The sequence below is a fragment of the Cynoglossus semilaevis genome, chromosome 10 (assembly GCF_000523025.1).
Source record: "Cynoglossus semilaevis isolate Cse_v1.0 chromosome 10, Cse_v1.0, whole genome shotgun sequence".
In the NCBI taxonomy this organism is placed as follows: Eukaryota; Metazoa; Chordata; class Actinopteri; order Pleuronectiformes; family Cynoglossidae; genus Cynoglossus; species Cynoglossus semilaevis.
In genome coordinates, this window is record NC_024316.1 from 14,705,729 (window position 1) to 14,726,337 (window position 20,609).

The 20,609-nt window shown below is 40.0% G+C and overlaps 3 protein-coding genes across 7 annotated transcripts in view; 2 read left to right on the forward strand and 1 right to left on the reverse strand.

The window, feature by feature from the left end:
* fitm2 (fat storage inducing transmembrane protein 2) overlaps positions 1-1,049 on the reverse strand; it is an 11,215-nt gene extending 10,166 nt beyond the window's left edge. Inside the window, exon 1 of one of the 2 annotated variants that reach the window (XR_003050782.1) lies at positions 233-1,049. Coding sequence is in view for 1 of the 2 variants with exons in the window: in XM_025059144.1 (XP_024914912.1) it covers positions 233-330 (98 nt within the window). In the remaining variant the exon portion in view is untranslated. The remainder of the gene's footprint in view (positions 1-232) is intronic. The other variant, XM_025059144.1, reaches the window with a different exon arrangement.
* hnf4a (hepatocyte nuclear factor 4, alpha) overlaps positions 1-12,430 on the forward strand; it is a 17,130-nt gene extending 4,700 nt beyond the window's left edge. Inside the window, exons 1-10 of one of the 2 annotated variants that reach the window (XM_008318973.3) lie at positions 5,614-5,803; positions 6,931-7,105; positions 7,311-7,405; positions 7,761-7,867; positions 8,988-9,143; positions 9,604-9,691; positions 9,814-9,966; positions 10,557-10,793; positions 10,997-11,119; positions 11,458-12,430. In XM_008318973.3, the coding sequence (XP_008317195.1) occupies positions 5,716-5,803; positions 6,931-7,105; positions 7,311-7,405; positions 7,761-7,867; positions 8,988-9,143; positions 9,604-9,691; positions 9,814-9,966; positions 10,557-10,793; positions 10,997-11,119; positions 11,458-11,600 (1,365 nt within the window). In that variant the 5' untranslated portion in view covers positions 5,614-5,715 and the 3' untranslated portion in view covers positions 11,601-12,430. Of the gene's footprint in view, positions 1-5,613; positions 5,804-6,930; positions 7,106-7,310; positions 7,406-7,760; positions 7,868-8,987; positions 9,144-9,603; positions 9,692-9,813; positions 9,967-10,556; positions 10,794-10,996; positions 11,120-11,457 lie in introns of those variants that run through there. The other variant, XM_008318974.3, reaches the window with a different exon arrangement.
* Positions 12,431-13,581: 1,151 nt separating this feature from the next.
* Positions 13,582-17,756, forward strand: ttpal (tocopherol (alpha) transfer protein-like). 3 transcript variants are annotated; one of them, XM_017036317.2, is made up of 6 exons: positions 13,582-13,781; positions 14,183-14,397; positions 15,131-15,374; positions 15,499-15,692; positions 15,918-16,028; positions 16,519-17,756. In XM_017036317.2, exons 2-6 carry the CDS (start codon positions 14,200-14,202, stop codon positions 16,795-16,797), a joined length of 1,026 nt encoding a protein of 341 aa, XP_016891806.1. In that variant the 5' UTR covers positions 13,582-13,781; positions 14,183-14,199; the 3' UTR covers positions 16,798-17,756. The 3 variants fall into 3 exon arrangements, with proteins under 3 accessions (XP_016891806.1, XP_008317192.1, XP_024914911.1); XM_008318970.3 differs by having other exon boundaries at positions 13,591-13,781; positions 14,180-14,397; XM_025059143.1 differs by lacking the exon at positions 13,582-13,781 and adding an exon at positions 13,808-14,051 and having other exon boundaries at positions 14,180-14,397.
* The last annotated feature ends 2,853 nt before the right edge of the window (positions 17,757-20,609 follow it).

Genomic DNA, 20,609 nt, shown 5'->3' on the forward strand with positions numbered 1-20,609 from the left:
AGAATAAGTTTATACTGTAATAAAAAAACATTACATTTCTACATACGCAAAGAAGTGATTTTATAACGATCTTTCCAGTTCAAACATAGATGACAACAGGCAAAGGCAGAATAAATCATTTCTGTGGCACGGACAATGATATTACGTGGCTCAGCCACGGGGGCTTGCATAAGCTGCGTTATTTGCAGATAGTTATCTGTTGACAAGGTCTTTGCCATGACACTCTACTCACCTATCTCCTCCATCTACTGCAGGAGAGGAGAACAGAAGCAGATTTTTTTTCCTGCTGCAGCCAGCAGATTGTCTCCTGTCTTTTATTCTTATCAACATCAACACACTCCTGGATGTGTCTCTCCAACAGTCACGTATCCTCCGCCGCGTGGCCGTCTCTTTAAGACGCAAAACAAAATAGCTCCACCGACGTGTAGTTGTATATTCCAAAAACCATTATTCACTCTTCCGGGCCACCTGGTTGGTCTTTTCTCCCAGCTTCTGGCTTCTTGGCTTTCATTTCTATCAGGTTGCTGCCCTGCTGTGTGCCTTTAAGATCAGGCTTGGGAGAATGAAATGTAGTCATTGAGGAGAAGGTACAAATAGGCAGTGGTTGCAAATGGAGTTTGGTCAGTGGTCGGAGATTCCTATTCAGAAGTTAGACAGGACTTTGTTCACAAACTGGAGTTTGAAGTTTCAAAGGGGAGAATCACACAAGTATTACATCAGGTCTCAGCGATCCTTTGACTTTTAGCCCCAGGGCAGGAGTTTGGGTGACTGATTATAAGACAGCACTCTCTGGCCCATCACATTTCCGCATGGCAGCTTTCCACACTGAAGTGACTGACAGGTGCTAGCTGTGTCTTTGGAGTGATATACAAAAGTAGTGTTATATATTTATTAATTAAAAAATATTTATAATAATCATAGAGTGTAATTCAATAAAAATTGTTAGGTAGGTCAACTAGGTCAGTGAAAGTCTTTGGATCGTCCATTTGTGTTTTAGATGAGCCAACATCCCAGACGACGTTGACATTCTGAGGAAGTGAACTCTGGTCTGTTTTGGTCAGTGAAAGTCTTTGGATCGTCCATGAGGAAGTGAACTCTGGTCTGTTTAAAGTGGAGCAAACTGCTCTGTACAAGAAAATACAATGCATATAGAAACTTTTTTTTTGTGTGTCACCCGGGTTAAATTAACTTTTTTTTTTTTTTTTTTTAAAAAGACATAACCTTTCATAAATTTATTTTAAATTTTTTTTTTAATTCTCATCACTTTCAAAGTGTCAGTCCCAGTGTAGCGTGGAGTCAAAATATAGCTTGGTTTGCTAAGTGTTAGCAAGTGTGCCGCTGGCCGCTAGCCCTCTGTTTGTGTCAATGCAGCCTGACCTGTGTATCAGTGCTGTGAGGGAGAGGTACTACAGTACGTCCTAGCGCTGCGCTCATTAGCGCCGGCTGATTGTGTTGTCTGTTATCACATGGTTGAATGGAGTTCTATATCATTATATCCTACACTTTATCAAGGAGATGTTAATGTTTGATCACTCAGGCCTGGGGGAGGGGGGCAAAAGGAGAGGGGGGGTTATTATATTACACCTGACAAAGATCAACTGAAGCTTCACCGCTTCACTGTTTTACCATAAATGTGTTCTCAATACCAGATCAGATCACAGCTGCAAATTAATTTGTCAGTGGATTACACAGTAAAACTTTATTATTAATGTGACACAGAACTGTCACAATACTCTGAGATTTTCTCATCACTACAAATATCAAATATATTAATAGTAGTTTCAGTGTTCAGCTGTCTGAAGTGAATGGAAATCTAATTATTTCAGTCCATTTATAGTTTGGTGTCAAACTACGATGTTTTGAGGACTGTCATGAGGCCAAACGTAGGGTTCACCATCCAGTGTCATAGACGCTGCAGAAAAGGCTTCAGACAGAGAGGAATGGACGGAGACGAGTGGTGATTTGTGACAGAAAAATAGCGGCAAAGTTGAAAGGGAAGAACTTGTAAGACAGCAGTGAGACCTGCTGTGATGTCTGGTTTAGAGACAGTGTCTCTGTCCAGGAGACGAAAGACTGAGCTGGACTGTCCAGCCTAGATGGAGACTGGAGATGTTAGTGGAGATAAGGACGTAGGAGATGGAGCTGCCAGGAAGGAGGAGGAGATGTATGGGTGGAGTGGTGGAGGACGTGGACAGGGTTGATGTTGAACAGTGGATCAAACACGAGATAAATAGATGTAAAGGGGACAGGGTTGATGTTGAACAGTGGATCAGACACGAGATAAATAGATGTAAAAGATGTAAATGATGAGTTGGCCCAAAGACCTCTCAGGGCTGGGATTCAAACCTACAACCCTACAAGTGGAAGCCCAATCCTTTGACTTCTGCCTGAGCTGCCGTCGTATTTATTGTCTTATTTACTGGAATAGGATGTCGCTTTTGTAAATGTCGGTCAAAGAAGAAACCAAAGGAAAAAAACCACGAGGTGTTAGCATGTGTCAGTGGACATCAGGGCAGTCACAGAACCACAGCCATGTCCAGCACACATACACACATGGACTAGAAAACATTTTTGTGTCTAACCTTAAATTTTCCAAATGTGTTTAGGGTCAAGGGTCATTTTTCATATTTATATCTGTTTGTTTTGATGTAAAAATGTTGGTTTAGCCACATTTTTCTTTCCACGTGAATAAAAAATAGTGATTTAATTCTACATGAACGCGTGTGTGTGTGTGGTGTGGTGTGGTGTGTGTGTTAAAGCCTCGTCTGTGCAGCACTGTGGGAAAGTAGTGACAGAGCTCGTTAGCACACACACCCACCTAAAAGATACAGGAGGGTTTCCATCGGGCCGGCTCTATCTGGCCCATCAGAACAGTTTGTCAGTTCATGATTAAGGTTCCCATAACTGCACAGATTACACTTTATTGTCCCGTATATGACCGTTCCTTAAGGAGTTCAGAGAAATTCAAGATGGAGGGAGCAATAAAATATCTTTAATGAGGGGCCAGATAAGATTTGCTGCAGGTGACTCAATCTCACACACAGAGTTATTTTCTCATTCTCACCCTTCCTCCTCCCCTCCATTACTCGCTGGCTGCTTTGAAATAATCAGCACACTTCTTGAGCAAATATGGTCATCGCAGACGAGCAGCGCGGATCGAACATGAAATGTTGTAATGTGTGACCTCTGTACACACAAGCGAAACAACACGCTCCAACTGAGCTCCGTTTGATGCGGCATAATCTCCAGTCTTCCAGTGTGGAAGGCCGCTAATCATTTTTGATTGGTTTCCGTGAGTTAATCAAGACGTTCACTGCCAAAGATCAATGAACCTGAGATGAGTCTGTGCTCACGGCTGACACTCAAAGCCAAGGAGAGTTTTAATCACAGCTCGATCACCTCCACGTCCGTCTCCGGCTGTTTGATCAGGGTTTATGTCGAGCTTCAATCGCTGAACTGCTCCTCTCTGAACGCTGCACAGGAGCCTGCAGGAATGTTACGGTGTTTGCTTGCTGAAAGAAAAATAATTTTACGAGTGGCCTGTATAATTGGAGTGTATGTTTAACAGGCTCACCTGCATGGGCTTTACGGCCTCTGAGGTTGGGCTGAACGCTGGATCGTTGACCTATCCTTATGTACTGGCACTTTCTCTTCAAATACACGACTACTGTTTGCTGTGCTTCACCGAGGAAAAAGGATAGATTGGTACAGAGGGAGTTTTTGGTTTAGGGAAATAAAAAATCAGATCCACAGATAATGTGTAATCTGTCCTCTAGTTCCACTGTGTTAATGTAGTATTACAGCAGAGTACGTATTTGTACATGTCTGCTTGGTTTCAATGATTCTGATGTCCAGATCAAATCTTTGGAACTTAACTGCAAACATTGTACAGTTAAGGATGAAACAAAAGTCAAAACACTTCTTCATGCTGTGTGTCCATCAGAGAATTCCTTCTTTGAATTAGAATTCCCACCAGGTCCCAACCTGCGTCTTTATTTTGTCTAAGGTCTAAAAAAAATGAGGTTGTTTTAAATATTCTTATTCAATTTTGGGAAATAAAAAAATGAACAAGACTAATATTTAGCACTGTGATACTAAACCTAAGGTGCCCTACCTTTAATGTGGACATGTGAAAAATCAGACCTGACACATTTGAAGTCACATTTAAAAGTGCCAAATAGTCTATTAGGTTAGCCCCAGGTACAGAATAATAATAATAAAGAAATGACCTCACTGTCTGATCATTCTTAGCTCCTCAGGATTTATTATACACGACTCTTACATTTGTGGCAATTAGAACAAACACAGATTAAACATCCTCTGACCTTTGACCCTTGCTACATTTCGGAAACATCTCTTTATAATCACTAAAAAAAAGAGCTGACCTGAGGGTGTGACCTCCTGCATCAAGAACATCGTCAGTCATTTCTAAAATATATGCTGGACGTACATGATGGACCAGTAGAATCACACAGTCAGTCAAGAGCTGTTCTCATTTTTGTGAAGTGTACTTTACCTCAGACCAAGCAGCTCTGTAGATCTGTGTCTTTGTCAATATTTGACGGTGCAGGTTTGTACAGTCGCAGCGTTGTGTTGTAACACAGTGTTGTTGTTGTTGTTGTTGTTGTTGTTGTTGTTTTTTCTTCCACAGTAAACAACTTTAAGTTTAAATGTGTTGAATTGTGTGAAATAACACAGTCTTCACTTTAACAGTCATTAATATCAGTCAATGATATCAGGTTATTAAAAATGTTCAGACAATGTTTGACATTTTTTTCATATTAATAATTCCACCACAAATAAAAACTGGTGTGATCAATCATGACTAATCGACTGCTACATTGTGATTAATCAGATTAATCAGAAAAATGTGATGCTTTGACAGTGATGATATCACCCAAAGTTATCAAACTACTGAAACGAAAGATGATGAAACAACGCCACGTGTTACGGTACGTCGTGTACGTTACATTACACTACGTTACATTACGTTATGTTACGTTAAGTGTTGTAAAAGCTCTTTTTTTGTTTAGCTCTATTTAGAGGTTTATTTGGAATTAACGTGTTTACACAAACACACACCAGTCCAAGCTGCGCCTTTTAGCTGTTTTATATGGTGTCGTGAACATGTGACCGGCGCATGTTCACAGACAGGACAGTCCATGACTGGTTTTAGGTAGTGGAGGAGTGATTTGGTAAAGCAGTGACCTGATATGGTCTCATGGAGAAATTGTTTACCCATTATTGACAGACAACCAAGAAGAGGTGGACGATATCAAAGTTGTCCTTTCTCCTGCAAAAAAAAAAAAAAAAAAAAAAAAGAGAGAGCAAAAAAACAAGGCTGTGATTCATCAGTGAAGTGGCTGCAGTTAAACATCAACCACACAGACACTCCACCTCTCCTCTGGCTGGTCGGTGGCACGAGAGGCCAGCAGGAGAAGGAGGCAGGCCGAGCTGTCACTCACAGGACTCCTCTCTGACACCAGCGTGTCCCTCCTTCATTCAACCGGGCCACAGAGTTACCTTGACACTGGGCGGAGCTTGGCCGGAAAAAAAAAGAGAGATGGGGGCGGTGGGGGCTTAGTGGAGGTGTGTGGGAAAAAAAAAAGGAGGAGGTGGAGGAGGAGGAGGAGGTGGGGGACACATTAGATTCTTGGACAAGTCTCTCTGTCCCATTGTCAGGTAGTTGCGAATCTGTCCAAAGCACTAGCAGACATGGACATGGCAGACTACAGCGAGGCTCTGGACCCAGCCTACACCACGCTGGAGTTCGAAAACATGCAAGTGCTCCCACTGGGCACAGGTGAGTCACATCCCTGCAGCTGTGGAGCTGCGTGAACTTTGAAACTGCTGCTGATTTAAACATTCGGTGCTGAGAGGACACAGGAGGCGCTGGTGTCACCGTAGAGTGGATGAAGGTTCAGTCAGCTGCTGCTGCTGCTGCTGCTGCTGCTGCTGCTGCTGCTGCTGCTGCTGCTGCGGTCAGGGCTTCAAACACCTCTGGCTGTGATGGTGGAACATGAAGTGGTTTAGACTAATGAGGCTCTGCTCTCAGTGTTCTTCAGGTCATTTGGTCAAAGCGACTCAAACCTGCTCCAGCGTGTTGAGGGATGTGGTGTCAAAGTGATTAGACAGCTGAGTGTTAGGATCACTCTTCTCCTCTTACCAACAGTCGGTTCCCACAGTGTTTGGTTAAAAAAAAAAAGTGGGTTTCACTTCTTTTCTGAATGTGCTTATAGTGACACCAGTATATTTATGTGTGCGTTCTCCCATGACGTCTGGCTCTGGGGGAGAGAAAAGTTAAAAAAACGACCTCATCCACAGTCAGAGCCAAAAAAAAAATCTGAATGGGACATTAAAAAAAACCAACCAAGCAACAAAGTCACTCATCCTTCAACTTTATCACCTCTTTACATGTTTCTGCTCTGTAACACAGCTGATCAATGATGTCCTGTCATCAGGCTTCATGCGCGGCTTCTAATCTGTTTCATCTGTCATGACACACGCTGATTGATTGACCCCCGTGTGGCGACTGGGAGAGTGACTGAGAAAAGGAATCTGTCTCCGCTGATTGTCTTTTCCGAAGTGTTCAACTCTGCCTCAGTTACACTCTGTCTCTGACTCTGTCTCAGCTCCTCATAAAGGCTGGTTTTGATCAGGTCGTCACTGCAGCTCTTCACACCTTATGAATCAAACTACTGTGAGAACGGCTCAGAATCAGAGAAACCAGTTTGCAGCTTGTACCAGAAAAATGATCAAACACATCACAGGATGGCTTTGTATTGGTTCATATTTATATATAAGAACCCCCCCACACACACACACACACACGCACACAAACCCCTCTCCTTCTTGTGTGTGTTGATTCCCACTGGAGTTCAAATACAGTACGTCCTAAAGGCCCTTGTCTGTCCTCTGTCTTTGTGTCAGACTCCTCACCAGCAGAGAGTGCCAACATGAACGCCGTCGGTCACCTGGCGGCGGGCAGCCTGTGTGCTATATGTGGAGACAGGGCCACGGGCAAACACTACGGCGCCTCCAGCTGTGACGGCTGCAAGGGCTTCTTCAGACGCAGCGTCCGCAAAAACCACATGTACTCGTGCAGGTAGGGACGGAAACAGTACCATTTCCTGCAAAGCAAAACATTTTACTTATTCAATCATTACTTCCTAACAAAAGGCTCATTTATATTTTCCATAAAATATAAATTACTAAAAATAAATAAATACATTTATATGTATATATTTGGTTTTAGACCAATCAGAAGGCTTGGTCTGGTCAGACTAAAAAGGATTCTACTCATTTTCCAGGTTCAACAGACAGTGCATTGTGGACAAAGACAAACGTAACCAATGCAGGTACTGCAGACTGAAGAAGTGCTTCAGAGCTGGCATGAAGAAAGAAGGTATGAGGTATTTTTAATGTCTGTTCAATCCATAATGACTGGGAAAAGTTTTCCCTTTTTCCTCGGCAGCAGATCCCACCACGACTGAACTGATGCGACTCGCGTGAATGTGTTGCAACACCCAGTGGTGAAGCACTTTGTTAATGTTCACTCCACCAAGCGCTCAGGTCTCAGACCAGCTTATGCTGAGCAAACATTTCCGAGCAATAATAGCCATATACTGATAAAAACGACAACCTTCACCGACTTTGTTTCTTTCAGTCTGGTCTCTGCCCAATTTTTGGCCAACAATCAAACGACTCAGATGTGATTTTTCTTCTCTCTAACAACTGCGGTGATTTTGTTTTTTCTCCAGCTGTACAGAATGAGAGAGACAGAATCAGCACCAGGAGGTCCAGCTATGAAGACAGCAGTTTACCATCCATCAATGCACTCATCCAGGCAGACATGCTGTCAAGACAGGTACTAAAGACTGGGCTGGGTCGAGTCTAGGAGATTAACAGGGGTCTGGGCTAAAGGTCCTGGAAATACTCCTTAAAATTGACATGCCAGGGCCTTGAAATGTAAAAGTCATTCATTCGTTGAACATCAAACAGTCAACGCTGTTGTTGGGTCGTGAAGTGTCAGTCTGGTGGATCCTAGAGGAAGACAAAACATTTAAACAAAAATAAAAATGAGAAGAACGTACTTTATTAACAAACTGAAAAACACATTTATTAAAGAAGTTGAAAACATTTATGAATGTAAGCATAAATAAACAAAACCTATTTGTACAAAATTATAAATATGTTAATGTGGCAAGAAAATGATGACCAGACGATGAGGTTGTTCATTTGTCATGTATCGAGTGTGTGTTATATCATTAAATAGAAAATCTTTTTCTTTTTTTCAATTTTACCTAATGTCAGCACAGAATTAGGTCATAAAAAATCCTAACGAAAATGTTTAGAAATTGGCTTAATCCTGTACCTGCAGGTAGATCCCACAGATTTTATTTAAGTATTTTGGTACATTTTTATAAGCATGTATCTATAATGAAGTGTATGTGTTTTCAGTAATAACGCATGTAAAATAAGGTAATAACTTTTTGGGAAAATAGAAAATAATATTATCCATTGTAAGAAGGAAATATTGTCCACCATAAGCATAAATAAACAAAACCTATTTGTGCAAATGTATTGAGTATGTTATATAATTAGGTAGAAAAAGCACAGAATTAGGTCATAAAAAAAGTCCTAAAGAACACTTTAGTTTAGAAAGAAATGCTCCATGTTGCTCGTTGTCCAAATTTTCCTAAAATTCCCTGATTGGCTAAAATCTGTATCAGCAGGTAAAATCCACAGATTGTTTATCAAGTTATTTTGGTAATTTTTTACATTTTTATAAGCATGTATCTATCATCAAGTGTATGTGTTTTCAGTAACAACACACATGTAAAATAAGGTAATAACTTTTTGGGAAAATAGAAAATAATATTATCCATTGTAAGAAGAAAATATTGTCCACAAATTTAGCCTTTGTTATATATTCACTTGCTATAAGATCACGTCAGTCAAGTCCGTGTCTACTTTGTCTCGTGTAGATCACGTCCCCGGCTCCTCTACTGAACGGCGACATCAGGACCAAAAAGATCGCCGCCATCACAGACGTGTGTGAGTCCATGAAACAGCAGCTGTTGGTCTTAGTAGAGTGGGCCAAATACATCCCAGCCTTCTCTGACCTGCCCCTGGATGACCAGGTAAGACCTTCACAAACACAGAGTACATAGTAGTATAGACACTCTGGTCACTCATCAACCAGCTCAACTCAAACCCCACAGCGTGGGCCACAGAAGCTCGCAGGAAGAGAGCCAGTGTGTTCTTCCTGGGAACAGAGATAAAAAATGAACTACTGGAGTTTTAACTTCCATCCCCAACTTCTCCTTGAACATTTAAAACCACTGTATTAAATAAAAATCAAATTAAATTATCTTTAAGTTTAGTGCTTTCTCCAAAAAAAAGAAAAGAAAAAACCATAAACAAATGCAGAATCATTAACAGTGTGATCACCAGGCCTCAGTAACTGATTTGCTGATTTAATGTTGCAGAGACAGAGACGGAGACACAGTTTCCTCGTGGTCTTCCCTTCATTGATGTACAGCTCAGTTTAGAAAAAAAACAAAAAATCCAAACACCCTAAATTTAATCATTGTGCTGCAGGTGGCGCTGCTGCGAGCTCACGCTGGAGAACATCTGCTGCTCGGTGTCGCAAAGAGGTCCATGCTGTACAAAGACATCCTCTTATTAGGTAAACACGACACATGCATGGGTTTTGTTTACTGAACTCTGACCATCATTGCTCAATGTGGATTCACCCACTCAGAGCAGCAGTCGTCGGCTTCATATATGTTGGTCGTTTTGTTCTCGCAGGAAATGATCACATTATTCCCAGAAACTGTCCAGAGCTGGAGGTGGGCAGAGTGTCAGTCAGGATCCTGGACGAGCTGGTGCTGCCCTTCCAGGAGCTTCAGATAGATGACAATGAATATGCCTGTTTGAAAGCCATAGTGTTCTTTGACCCAGGTACTGCCACCAACTGTACCAACACTCTAAGTCAGGCGTGGGCAAACTTTTTTTTGACTCGTGGATCGCAATTGTCCTAAAATTGAACGGGGAGCCGGGTCTGGAGCAGATAGATGGAGTGTTCGTGTGAATTAAGATAAATGACATGTAAAAGTCATGCATAAAGGCTAAAATGCTAACATGCTTTTATAATTCTACGCCATCTACTGGGGAAATGTGGGCATTTGCACAGTAAAAGCAGAAGTATCATGATAATATAAATAAATTATATCATTTGGAAAAGTTTGGTGGGCCGGATTAAAAAGCTGAACGGGCCGCATCCGGCCCCCGAGCTTTAGTTTGCCCATGCGTGCTCTAAGCCAACAAGGTTTTCAACATGGGTTCGGAAACCTGTAGATACAGCAGATTGTTGGTCCATAAGATTTATGATTTATTAGTCATGTTTTTGTTTCCACATAATTTAAATGTCTGGACAGGCATTAACATAAACCCAGTGAATGTTATTAATATCATGCATTAGATAGAAAGATGGATGGATGGATGGATGGTTGAGTGAACTCATCCCCCGACTTCTCGTTTGTGAACATCAGATGCCAAAGGTTTGAGCGACCCGGGGAAAATCAAGCGGATGCGATACCAGGTCCAAGTTAGCTTGGAGGACTACATCAACGACAGACAGTACGACTCGCGAGGTCGCTTCGGCGAGCTGCTCCTGCTGCTGCCAACGCTGCAGAGCATCACGTGGCAGATGATCGAACAGATCCAGTTTGTGAAACTCTTCGGCATGGCCAAGATCGACAACCTGCTGCAGGAGATGCTCCTTGGAGGTGAGCGGCTTTGGAGTGTGTGTTAGCAGTCAAATCAAACTCACAACTCTAGCCATTATTTACAGTTAGTTACACTGTTTGCAGGTCAACAGAGCCTACTTGGTCATTATTGGATTTTTGAAAATTGTTCTTAGTCGGAGACCTAGAGAATTTACTGTTACTCCCAAATAATTCATATTCAAATATATTTGATCCGACTGTAGGTTCTGCTAACGAGGCTCCTCATGCACCTCACTCTCTCCACCCTCACCTGGTTCAAGAGCACCTCAGCAGCAATGTCATAGTGACGAGCAACATGCCAACGCCCATCCATAATGGTCAAATCTGTAAGTACATAATTGTGGAAAAAAACAAAAAAAGTGTCATCTAAGACCAAAAAAAAAACAACACGAACTAAGTGTCACAAATACATTAGATTTCACTCACATCGTTCCTCATACGGTCCATTCAGGTACAGTATGAAAAAAATGGAAAATCAGGCTTGGAATAATCCCTCAAATTCTTCATGCACACTAATCTGGATTATTCTGTCAAAGAGAGTGTTATTCACGTAACATGTTTAGTGCACCAGAAAGTGCTGATTCAGACAGAAGTGCAAACACATTCAGCCCTTTTTTTACTGCACTTCCTACTCACTCCTGTTTCTTCACGCTCTTCTTTTCAGCCACTCCTGAAACCCCCATCCCGTCTCCACCGACTGCCTCTGGCTCAGAACATTACAAACTGGCTCAGGGCGTCATAGCCACGGCACCGAAGCAGCCAACATCAATTGCTCTGCCCACCATTACAAAACAGGAGGCTATGTAACAGTCCTGTCTATACTTATTTTTAGTTGTTTTTTTTTACTCTCTTAAACCCTGATCTTTGTATGTACGGTTATACAAAATCAGCAATGAAGCTGTTAACTTGACTGAAATAATGTAGCTTAAAAAAAAAAAATATAATTATAGTGGTGTTTTATTGCCAAAAGAAAAAACATTCAAAGTTTTCGTGGTCCACAAATCTACAGTCTGGGTCTACGACTCAGAGAAAACCTCCCAGGATAACTGTCTTACTTTTCTATATAAGACGGACTCTTAGAAAAACATACATTGTTATATACTGTATAGTAGTAATACTGGACAACATCACCTGCTTCAGCGTCAATTCAGAGTGTGCAGTCTGAAGGCCTGTGTTAGATTTGGTCGCCTTATCATGTCACTACTTTTGGAATGTTACAACAGGATGTACACCATCACAGAGTTGGTGTGGCACAGTATTTTTCTTTTTCTTTTTTGCTTAACGATGTCATTAGAATGTGTCCATCTTCTTTGGGGGTCTTGTAAAAATGTTCTAAGACAAAACTTAAATAGGTGTGGTTTCTTTTATACGTTGGAGAGTGCTTCTTTACACGAGGAAATCTTAGTTTGTATGAACTCTGTGGTGCCATTTTGGAAAATTCCATGATGACACACTAAGAAAGTTTCCCAATAATGTGTTGGTGTTTTTTAAAATATATATATATATATTTGTTTAGTACTTTGTGGTTTCACTGATAAGATAAATTGTGCCTTGTAACCTGTACTGCCTTTCGGAAACAGCCATTTGTTTCGCCTTAATATGTGAAGATGAAATAATAAATCTCAACATTATTTTTACATTTTCTTCTGACCATATTCTGTGCTAATGAATTAACAGGTTTCTACAGTACATTCAAAACAACCCTCTGTTAACAAAAGTAAGAGACCAGACATGTTGGACAGGGGGGAAATGGTGCAACGTGGCAGTGTCTCCTGTTTACTGATATCCCATTGTGACACGTCGCCTGTCATTGATAAAATGTCATAAAATAATTGTACGCAATATTGGTCAGAGATAAAAAAAAACCAAGCAATTAAGCAATTAAAAACGATATGAATTTTGATCTACTTTACTGCTGTTCAGCTGTTAAAAAGTATTGACATGTGATTTTATATATACATATGTGTATATATTTGTGTGTGTATATAAAAATAAGGTCAATTAGTCCCTGATTACATCATTGCAGCTTAGGATCTTACACAAATTTAGTAGCATTAGCATGTGGGTCAAACAAAGCTACATGTACGGGTAGTTCTGGGTTAAATTCAACGTGACCGTCAATTATTTGAGCCGTAAAGACAATATAAGAAAATGATAAAGATGACGTATCATAATATAGATGTTTTAATTGTCTTTACGTTTTGTCAAAATGTAAATATAAAGTTAAATAATAACGATTGGTAATTTAAACAGTACTGTAGTTCTCCAATACAGGTACCTAATACACTGGTGGTTCTTGGGCTCCCTCTAGTGGTATGTGAAGAATTGGACGTCCATTTGGATGAGGTGAGTCAGTTGTTACATATGTATTAAATGGAAGTCTTGCTTACTTTAACTTTCTCTCCATCTCTCTTTCTCTCTGTCAGAATTGAATTTAACAAACATTTGTTGTGCTACCTTATTGCTGCAATGTAGCTTTGGATATTTGAGAACCAATTTGTTTGGTTATTTGGTTCAGGTTCGGTTTTTTGACATTAGGAAATGTCTTTCGCAAAAACAACTTTTAAAGTTTTTACGGTAAATAAAATCACACTCGATTGCACTACGCCAAATGAAGGGTGATTTGAAATAACAATAATTAAAAATTATAATAATAGAAAATATATATACTATATAATGCGTTTGCATGTGTGCATTTGTCCAACGATACCGAGAGACAACGGCGGTACGACGTACCAGACGACGTACACAACACACCACGTTGGTGCGCCTCACGTGATATGTATGGGCAAATGAGCGGCGCCATTTCTATACCCGGAAGTAAGGTTTCGTGACAGCTCAGTTGAGATTTTTTTTAAATGACGCTTTGGCTTTGTGGTCTCGGGAACTGTATTTGTTATTTTTAAGGTCTTGTTTTAGTGCTTGTCAATGGACACAAAACCTGGAGGTTGCATCTTCCTAGAAGACTAATGTGAAACGGGTTTTCAGGTTGGTATTTGGTCGTTTGTCTCAGTTGATATCTGGCGCAGTGGTTGTGTTGAGGGTCAGGTTGAATCAGAAGACTGCAGGGTAAACACTGAGATGTTAAACTCTAGACTGTACGGAGTTAACCACAAATGTTTTTACAGGAGAATTGCTTGCTCCTTTTTATCGTTTTACTTACAGATGGGTACGAACAGACATTTAAAACTAAAGGCAGTGTTCACACAGGACTGAAGCGATACAGTTATTGATGTGACATGTTCCATACAAAATGTGGTAAATCATTTAAGTAGTTCATTAAATCGAAATTATTATTATTATTTTATCCATTGAGCCTATTTTTTTCTAATAAAATGTATGTCTGAGATAGTTACACATTTCTCTTTTTTTGCTTTGTCCTAAAGCAGCTTATCCCAGTTAGTCCATGGCCTATCAGCATGAGTCCATCGATCTCAGCTCCCCTCCAGCTACTTTGGGACACAGCTGGTTCCCTCAACCTCCACCACCTATTTACTCCTGCAGCCTGACCCCTGACCTGGTGGCCAAGGCCAGGGAAGAGCTCCAGGAGAAACCAGAGTGGCGTCTACGGGATGTCCAGGCTCTTAGAGATATGATTCTGAAGGTTTGTACTACGACAGTATATATGTATTATTTGAAGCATAAAACCCATTTAGACGATAGGTTTCGTTTCATAATTATTAATTAAGGGTCATGCACAGTGGCTGTTTTGATTCTCCTTATCTAGTTAAACCTGTTCGTCTTAATAGGCTGGTGTGATTTAACTAAACCTAAGATACAATAGAGGGTGTGTTGATTTGGAATTTGGAATGTGATAGGTGAGAACATGTTATTTTTACAGTAAAAATCAACTGTTTTTGGTATAAACTCAGTATTTTCGAAAGTATAAAATGCATAGTTCATTTAATTTTTTTTTAAAGTTTTTATCTACAGCCATTTTTTGCCCCGTCAGGACAGTTGACATACAGTATAAAATATTATCTGACTTCCACCTTTATCTCAACAATTCTTATGTGACAGACGGAAAATCAGGCTAAATAATTAGTTAATGTATCAGTTTTGTCAACATCAATGCACAAAATTAATTAACAAAAACATTTTATCCATTACACCATTTTATTCAAATAGTGTAAATGTGATGTAAAAGTGCAGTTAGGTCACAATATTAATTCTATGGCATATCTGTTTAAGAACCATCTGATGCGTAATATACATATTTTAATGCAAAAAAGAAGAAACAGAAACAGAAATGAACAGTGCCTCCATGAACTTTTCTTAGTTTCCACTGTTTACTGGTACTTTATCCAACAACCACATTTTTCTTCCTCGTTGTGCAGGAGCAGCCTAACCTCAGGACCAGGTTGGACGACGCCTTCCTCCTGCGCTTCCTGCGGGCCAGGAAGTTTGACTATGACCGTGCCCTGCAGCTGCTGCTCAACTACCACGCAGGCCGTAAAGCCTGGCCCGAGGTGTTCCAGGACCTGAAGCCGTCCACAGTGAAACATGTCCTGGACCTGGGCTTCCTCACAGTCCTGCCGCGTCCAGATCCCAACGGGCGATACATCCTCTGTCTCCGGCCAGGTTTGTAGTATTTCAAAAACTTGACATTAAGTAAACTTCGAATCTGTGTAGAATCTCTTCATCTAACTGCTGCAAATGATTGAATTTATGACCTACGATTAGTATTCTTGGACTTCCTTTATAGGAAAATGGAAACCAAACGATTATCCATTTGTTGACAATGTGAGAGCCATTTATCTAACGCTGGAAAAGCTCATCCAACCGGAAGAAACGCAGGTGAATGGAATCGTCATCTTAGCTGACTACACCGGTGTCGGGATGTCACAGGCATCCAACCCTGGCCCGTTCCTTGCCAAAAAAGTTGTCAGCATCCTCCAGGTAACAACTTGTTTTTTAAAGAGTATGATTTATTACACTAATAAAGCATGATGACATTGGTTTTGATATTAATGTATTTGACATTCATTTTATTCTCACCGATCTTTCTGAATGACTGCTGTGTAATAATAATAAACACGACGGTTCGCACACTAGTCACCACTGAACCCTTGGACAAAGACCAGATGCTGCTGCTCTGAACACGCTCTCTCTTCTCTTCCACAGGACGGTTTCCCCATCAGAATCAAGGCTGTCAACATAATAAACGAGCCCCGGATTTTCAAGGGCATCTTCGCCATAATTAAACCCTTCCTGAAGGAGAAGATGGCAGAGAGGGTAAAACTGCTGTCCTTGATTGCTCTCTGAATCAGTTCTTTGGCACAAAAGACAATTTAACTGAAGTGCTTCACAGTTGACTAAAGATCAAGTTGGGTTTTATTTATTCTAACGAGAAAAAAGAGGAAACCTGAAAAGTGAGGGTGGTTTTGGACACTTTTGCCCTGGTTGGTACTCCACTGTTATAGGTCTAAATCAGACACAAAAATTGTGAAATTGTTGAGAAAAGCTTCCATTATATGACATTACACGCAGAAAAGTCATTTTACATTTACCATAAGCGTGTGCAGTACTGAACGATGAGTATCGCGTTTCAACCTATAAGTGAAATTCTAACAACATGTAAAGTAGCTACAGAGTTTAGGGGAGTCGGTTAGTCGGAGGTTGGCTAATTTATTATTCATCAGTTGATTGTATGAGTGACATTATTCATATATTATTCATAAACTTGCACAACTTCAGATAATGAAGCCACTGTCTCCTTGAACAGTACATTCTCCACGGCTCGGACATTCGCTCCCTGCACAGGAACATCCCGCCGCTGGTCCTTCCTGTAGAGTACGGCGGCACCGCTGCCCAGCTGGACGTGCGTGCCTGGTCCAGGCTGCTGCTGGACTGTGAGGAGGAATTCATCGTGGAGTTTTGCCAACCGGATCCGCTAGAGGGCGTCGTGCTCCCAGACTCCATGCTGTATGAAGGAGAGCAGAACAGCGGGCAGGAAGATGACACCTTCAGGGGGCTGCGATCACAGCTCTACTACTGCTACTGAAGAACACCGACGCCGAGAGAATGTTCTCCGTGTCATGTGGAAACATATGTGTGGACTATTTTACATGGCACGTTGCCAACGTTATTCTGTATACACTATAGGATTTATTTTACTAACAAAGCAGCAGTAGTGAAGGGGCAGTGTCTCCTGTCGTTAAGGTGTAGCTCGGTGTTCAGTCAGGATCCCAGGGCAGCTCCACACAGACACAGTTGGTGGATGTGATGAGATCATCGCTGGTATTTACAGTAAAGACGGTTTTGTTCTTTTTGAAACAGTTCAACGCCCCCTTTTGACAAATGCCCTGTTTTCTGTAAATATTCCTCCTGGTCATTAACTGTGCCTCCAGTTTAAAAGGTGTTGGTTGGAGATTTCAGTGTGTTTAACTAAAGCTAGGAATAAAAGGTCACAGCAGTATACTGTACCAGGCTTAGTCAAAATGTTCTAAGGCAGATGTTAGGCTTTCAAAAGGTGACACATTTGTTTATCTATTTCTAACCAACTCTAAATAGAAAGTTGTTAAAATCATCAAAGCTTTTTTAACAGTTTTGAGCTCCATTTTTCTTTCTTTCTTTGGCCTCATATGAGGCAAAGAAGGAATTTATCCATTAAAATATAAACGAAGGGTGTGTAGAGAAATAACCAGGTTATTCTCATCAATGAAGAGTATTTTTCCAGCATGTCTTCGATCACTTTGACTTACCCTCACATGTTTCTCAGTCCAAATAACTCTCATTATTACAGTGTGTGTCATGTGCAGCTTAGTCAACAAGCAGTGTCCAAAACACACAGAGGGACGTTAGAAGGAATGTTAGTGATGCACAGTGGGAACAGAATGGTTTTCTAATAATGTAAACCAAAACACTTGAATGTACACATTGGCATGAACACTGTTTTGGGACAGACATGGAAAAATGTGACCCTTCAAGCTGACATTTTCCACTGAGTGAGAATTGAAAAACATTTAATTAGACACAAGCGGTCCTTTTACTCTGTTAAAAACATTTAATTAGACACAAGCGGTCGTTCTGCCTTTTACTCTGTCGATAAGGGGATAACAACATGTCATTTTGTTACCAAAGCAATAACCTTGTTGATTCTCATCAGGTTTGGTTCATAAAAGGGTCATTTCACATATGGGAACTGGAGTTGTTAAAACCACTGGGCCTCCGTTTGGCTGTAACTTTATTTCTCTCTACCTCCATTCTTCTGGGATATTTACCTCCATTCTATAGGACTACTTTCAGTTAAATCTGCCTTAGCCATGACTTTTTTTTTTTCAACCTGTTGGTCTGAGTGTCATCACAGAGTCTAGAAACAAGCTGATCGCAGTACTCGTCACAGTCATGAAATAGGAAATAGAACGTACAGTTTAAGATGCTTTAAATGTGTGGATTTGCCAAATTTTACAACAGGTTTTGTAAAGAAATGTGCAATAATGTTGGATTCATTTTCAAGTGGTCACCCAAAGATACCTTGAGGCGTATTTGTTCGGTCTTTTATAATTTTATTTTATGCATGTTTGTGAAATTAGGCTGTATTGTGAATATTTGTTGTTAGTACCGTAAATAATAAAATGCCACAGAGCTGTGTCTCGGCAGATGGTTTATGTACAGTCAAAACCCAGGTTAAATGAATCCACATTTGAATTAGATCAGAAGAGAACATGACAGATGAGGAACCCATGGTCCTTCAGCTGTAACACGTTCTAATTATGTCAGATTTGATGGATGAAAACATGTTGTTTTCAGAATGATTGTATTACTGTATGTACTTCAGACACTGAGGTGCTGTGTTTTACAGTGGAGACTAAAATAGGATTGGCGTGTAGTTTGATACAGTACAGCACAGACACACGACTCGTTAATTTCTTCTCTTTCTCTCAATAGAGTTTGTCTCTATTTGAAGGTTGTGCAGCCCACACTGTCATGGATTTCTGTTTCCATGACAGTGCTGTGCTGATGGAGTTCACAGGAGTTCACTTTTTTTTCTTGCACAACCTTAACTTGTCCTAAATTGGGACTGGAATGAATCACTTTTTGTTTAAGAACCCAAACGACGCACTTCAAAAACAACAAAATCATCAATTATCACACACAGAAAACAGCATTTTTAAAAAATTAAATGAATTATCTTGGTACAAAATACTATAAGATGCGATGCTTAAAAAATATACCTGACTCATCTTCTAGGTAGCCACACCCCATGCTTCTTGACAATAAACCCAATTAAAATACAATAGCATTTTGCATACAGTATACATACTGCAAATGTATGCACAAAATAATACAAAGAATACATTAATTTTTAATCTTTGATTTGGAAATAGAATCTGGATTGCAATTAGCTTACTACACTTAAATTATTGATTAGGCAACAGACAATTACTTGATTGATTCATTATTTAAGCGTTTCTCAGAATTCAATTCCTCTGTGGTGGTAAATAGCCTTTTCTACTTGGGATAATTTGTTAAAACATAAGACAAGAATCCGTTAGTTCAGTCATGTATCTGCAGCAAGTGTCTTTTCTTCCCTTCAGTTTCATCTCCATTTCCTGCTTCATGTGTAATGTTTTTCTCTTCTCAGTGCAACCCTTGATAAATTAAATTAATTATCTACATATAATCCTCTAGCGTAATAATAAAATACTTATATTATTGATGAATGTGAACATGTTCACTTCTAATTCAATTATTTAAAGTCCTGTCTCAGGATTCAATGCGTGTCAGTCTCACATTTTCATGTATTGTTTACAGGAGTATCAGTCACACCACACACCAAAGAAATCAATGTGATGGAATATTTGATGTTGATTAGTGTATTTAACATTAGTCTAATTATTACCATGATTTCTTTTTAGATACAAACCTAAAAATGTTTTCTTCTTGTTATTGGGAGTCTGTTTGCAGGTTATGTCTATTATTGTTCTCTTGTCAAACGATCATGGATATTCAATACCTTTTTTCTGAATATTTTTGTTTTGTTTTTAAGGGTGATCAAATATGGCTGCTTCTACTGTATGTGTGTCTATGTTTCACCTGGTTGAGCATTATCTCAGTTAAAATCTGCTTTCTCTGACCAATTACCACTAAGGCAGTGCGTTGGAGGTATCCTGATCTCACTGTCTTTGTTAGTAAACACTGTGTATCTCTCACTGCACTAGGAGGCAAAATGTTGCTACCACTGACTGCATTGTTGGGGACGTAATTAAATCCAAGCCACCTAGTTTTGTGCAGCTGTGTACAAACACTGCGCTTTTAAAGACATTATATGAAAAGAAAACTGTGACTGCCGTTAGCCCTGGGCTCAATGTTAGTGAACTTTAGCTGTAAACATCAACTGTAAACAGCAAAAACAGGCTATAAACATTTAACAGGTGACTTTGGTCACTTAAAGCCAAAATAAGCCAAACTGGTGGTATCAATAACATTTATTTTTTGAGCTTCAAATGCAGCAATAAGAACGTGGCCTAAGGTTGTGATTTTTGTATGTTAGCTTGTCCAAACTCAACAAGATGGCTGTCATTGACAAAGGCTTGAAGTCTTTGTGTATTACATATGAAGTAGAACACAACATTAGCTAAATATCTCATTATGCTAATATTACTATTATTATGTCAAAGTGGTCAAAATAATAAATAATAATTGCTCCTGTTCTCTTCTGCCATACTACGCAATAAAGTACTGGTAAGTATTATGAAAATCCTGCAAATCCTGTTGAATTTTATTTGGTCGTTAAAAGATGAAAACGGGTCTTTCGGAGTGGAAGGTAGTAGCTAAGGTTAAAAAAAAAGGACACCATTTTTTCTTTCTTTT

What these genes read in the sequence shown, in the direction of transcription:
- ttpal (XM_017036317.2), top strand. Translation starts at nt 14,200, where the DNA reads ATGGCCTATCAGCATGAGTCCATCGATCTCAGCTCCCCTCCAGCTACT. An exon ending in TTAGAGATATGATTCTGAAG is followed by an intron (nt 14,398 to 15,130) that starts GTTTGTACTACG and finishes CTCGTTGTGCAG; the next exon opens with GAGCAGCCTAACCTCAGGAC. An exon ending in AAGTTGTCAGCATCCTCCAG is followed by an intron (nt 15,693 to 15,917) that starts GTAACAACTTGT and finishes TCTCTTCCACAG; the next exon opens with GACGGTTTCCCCATCAGAAT.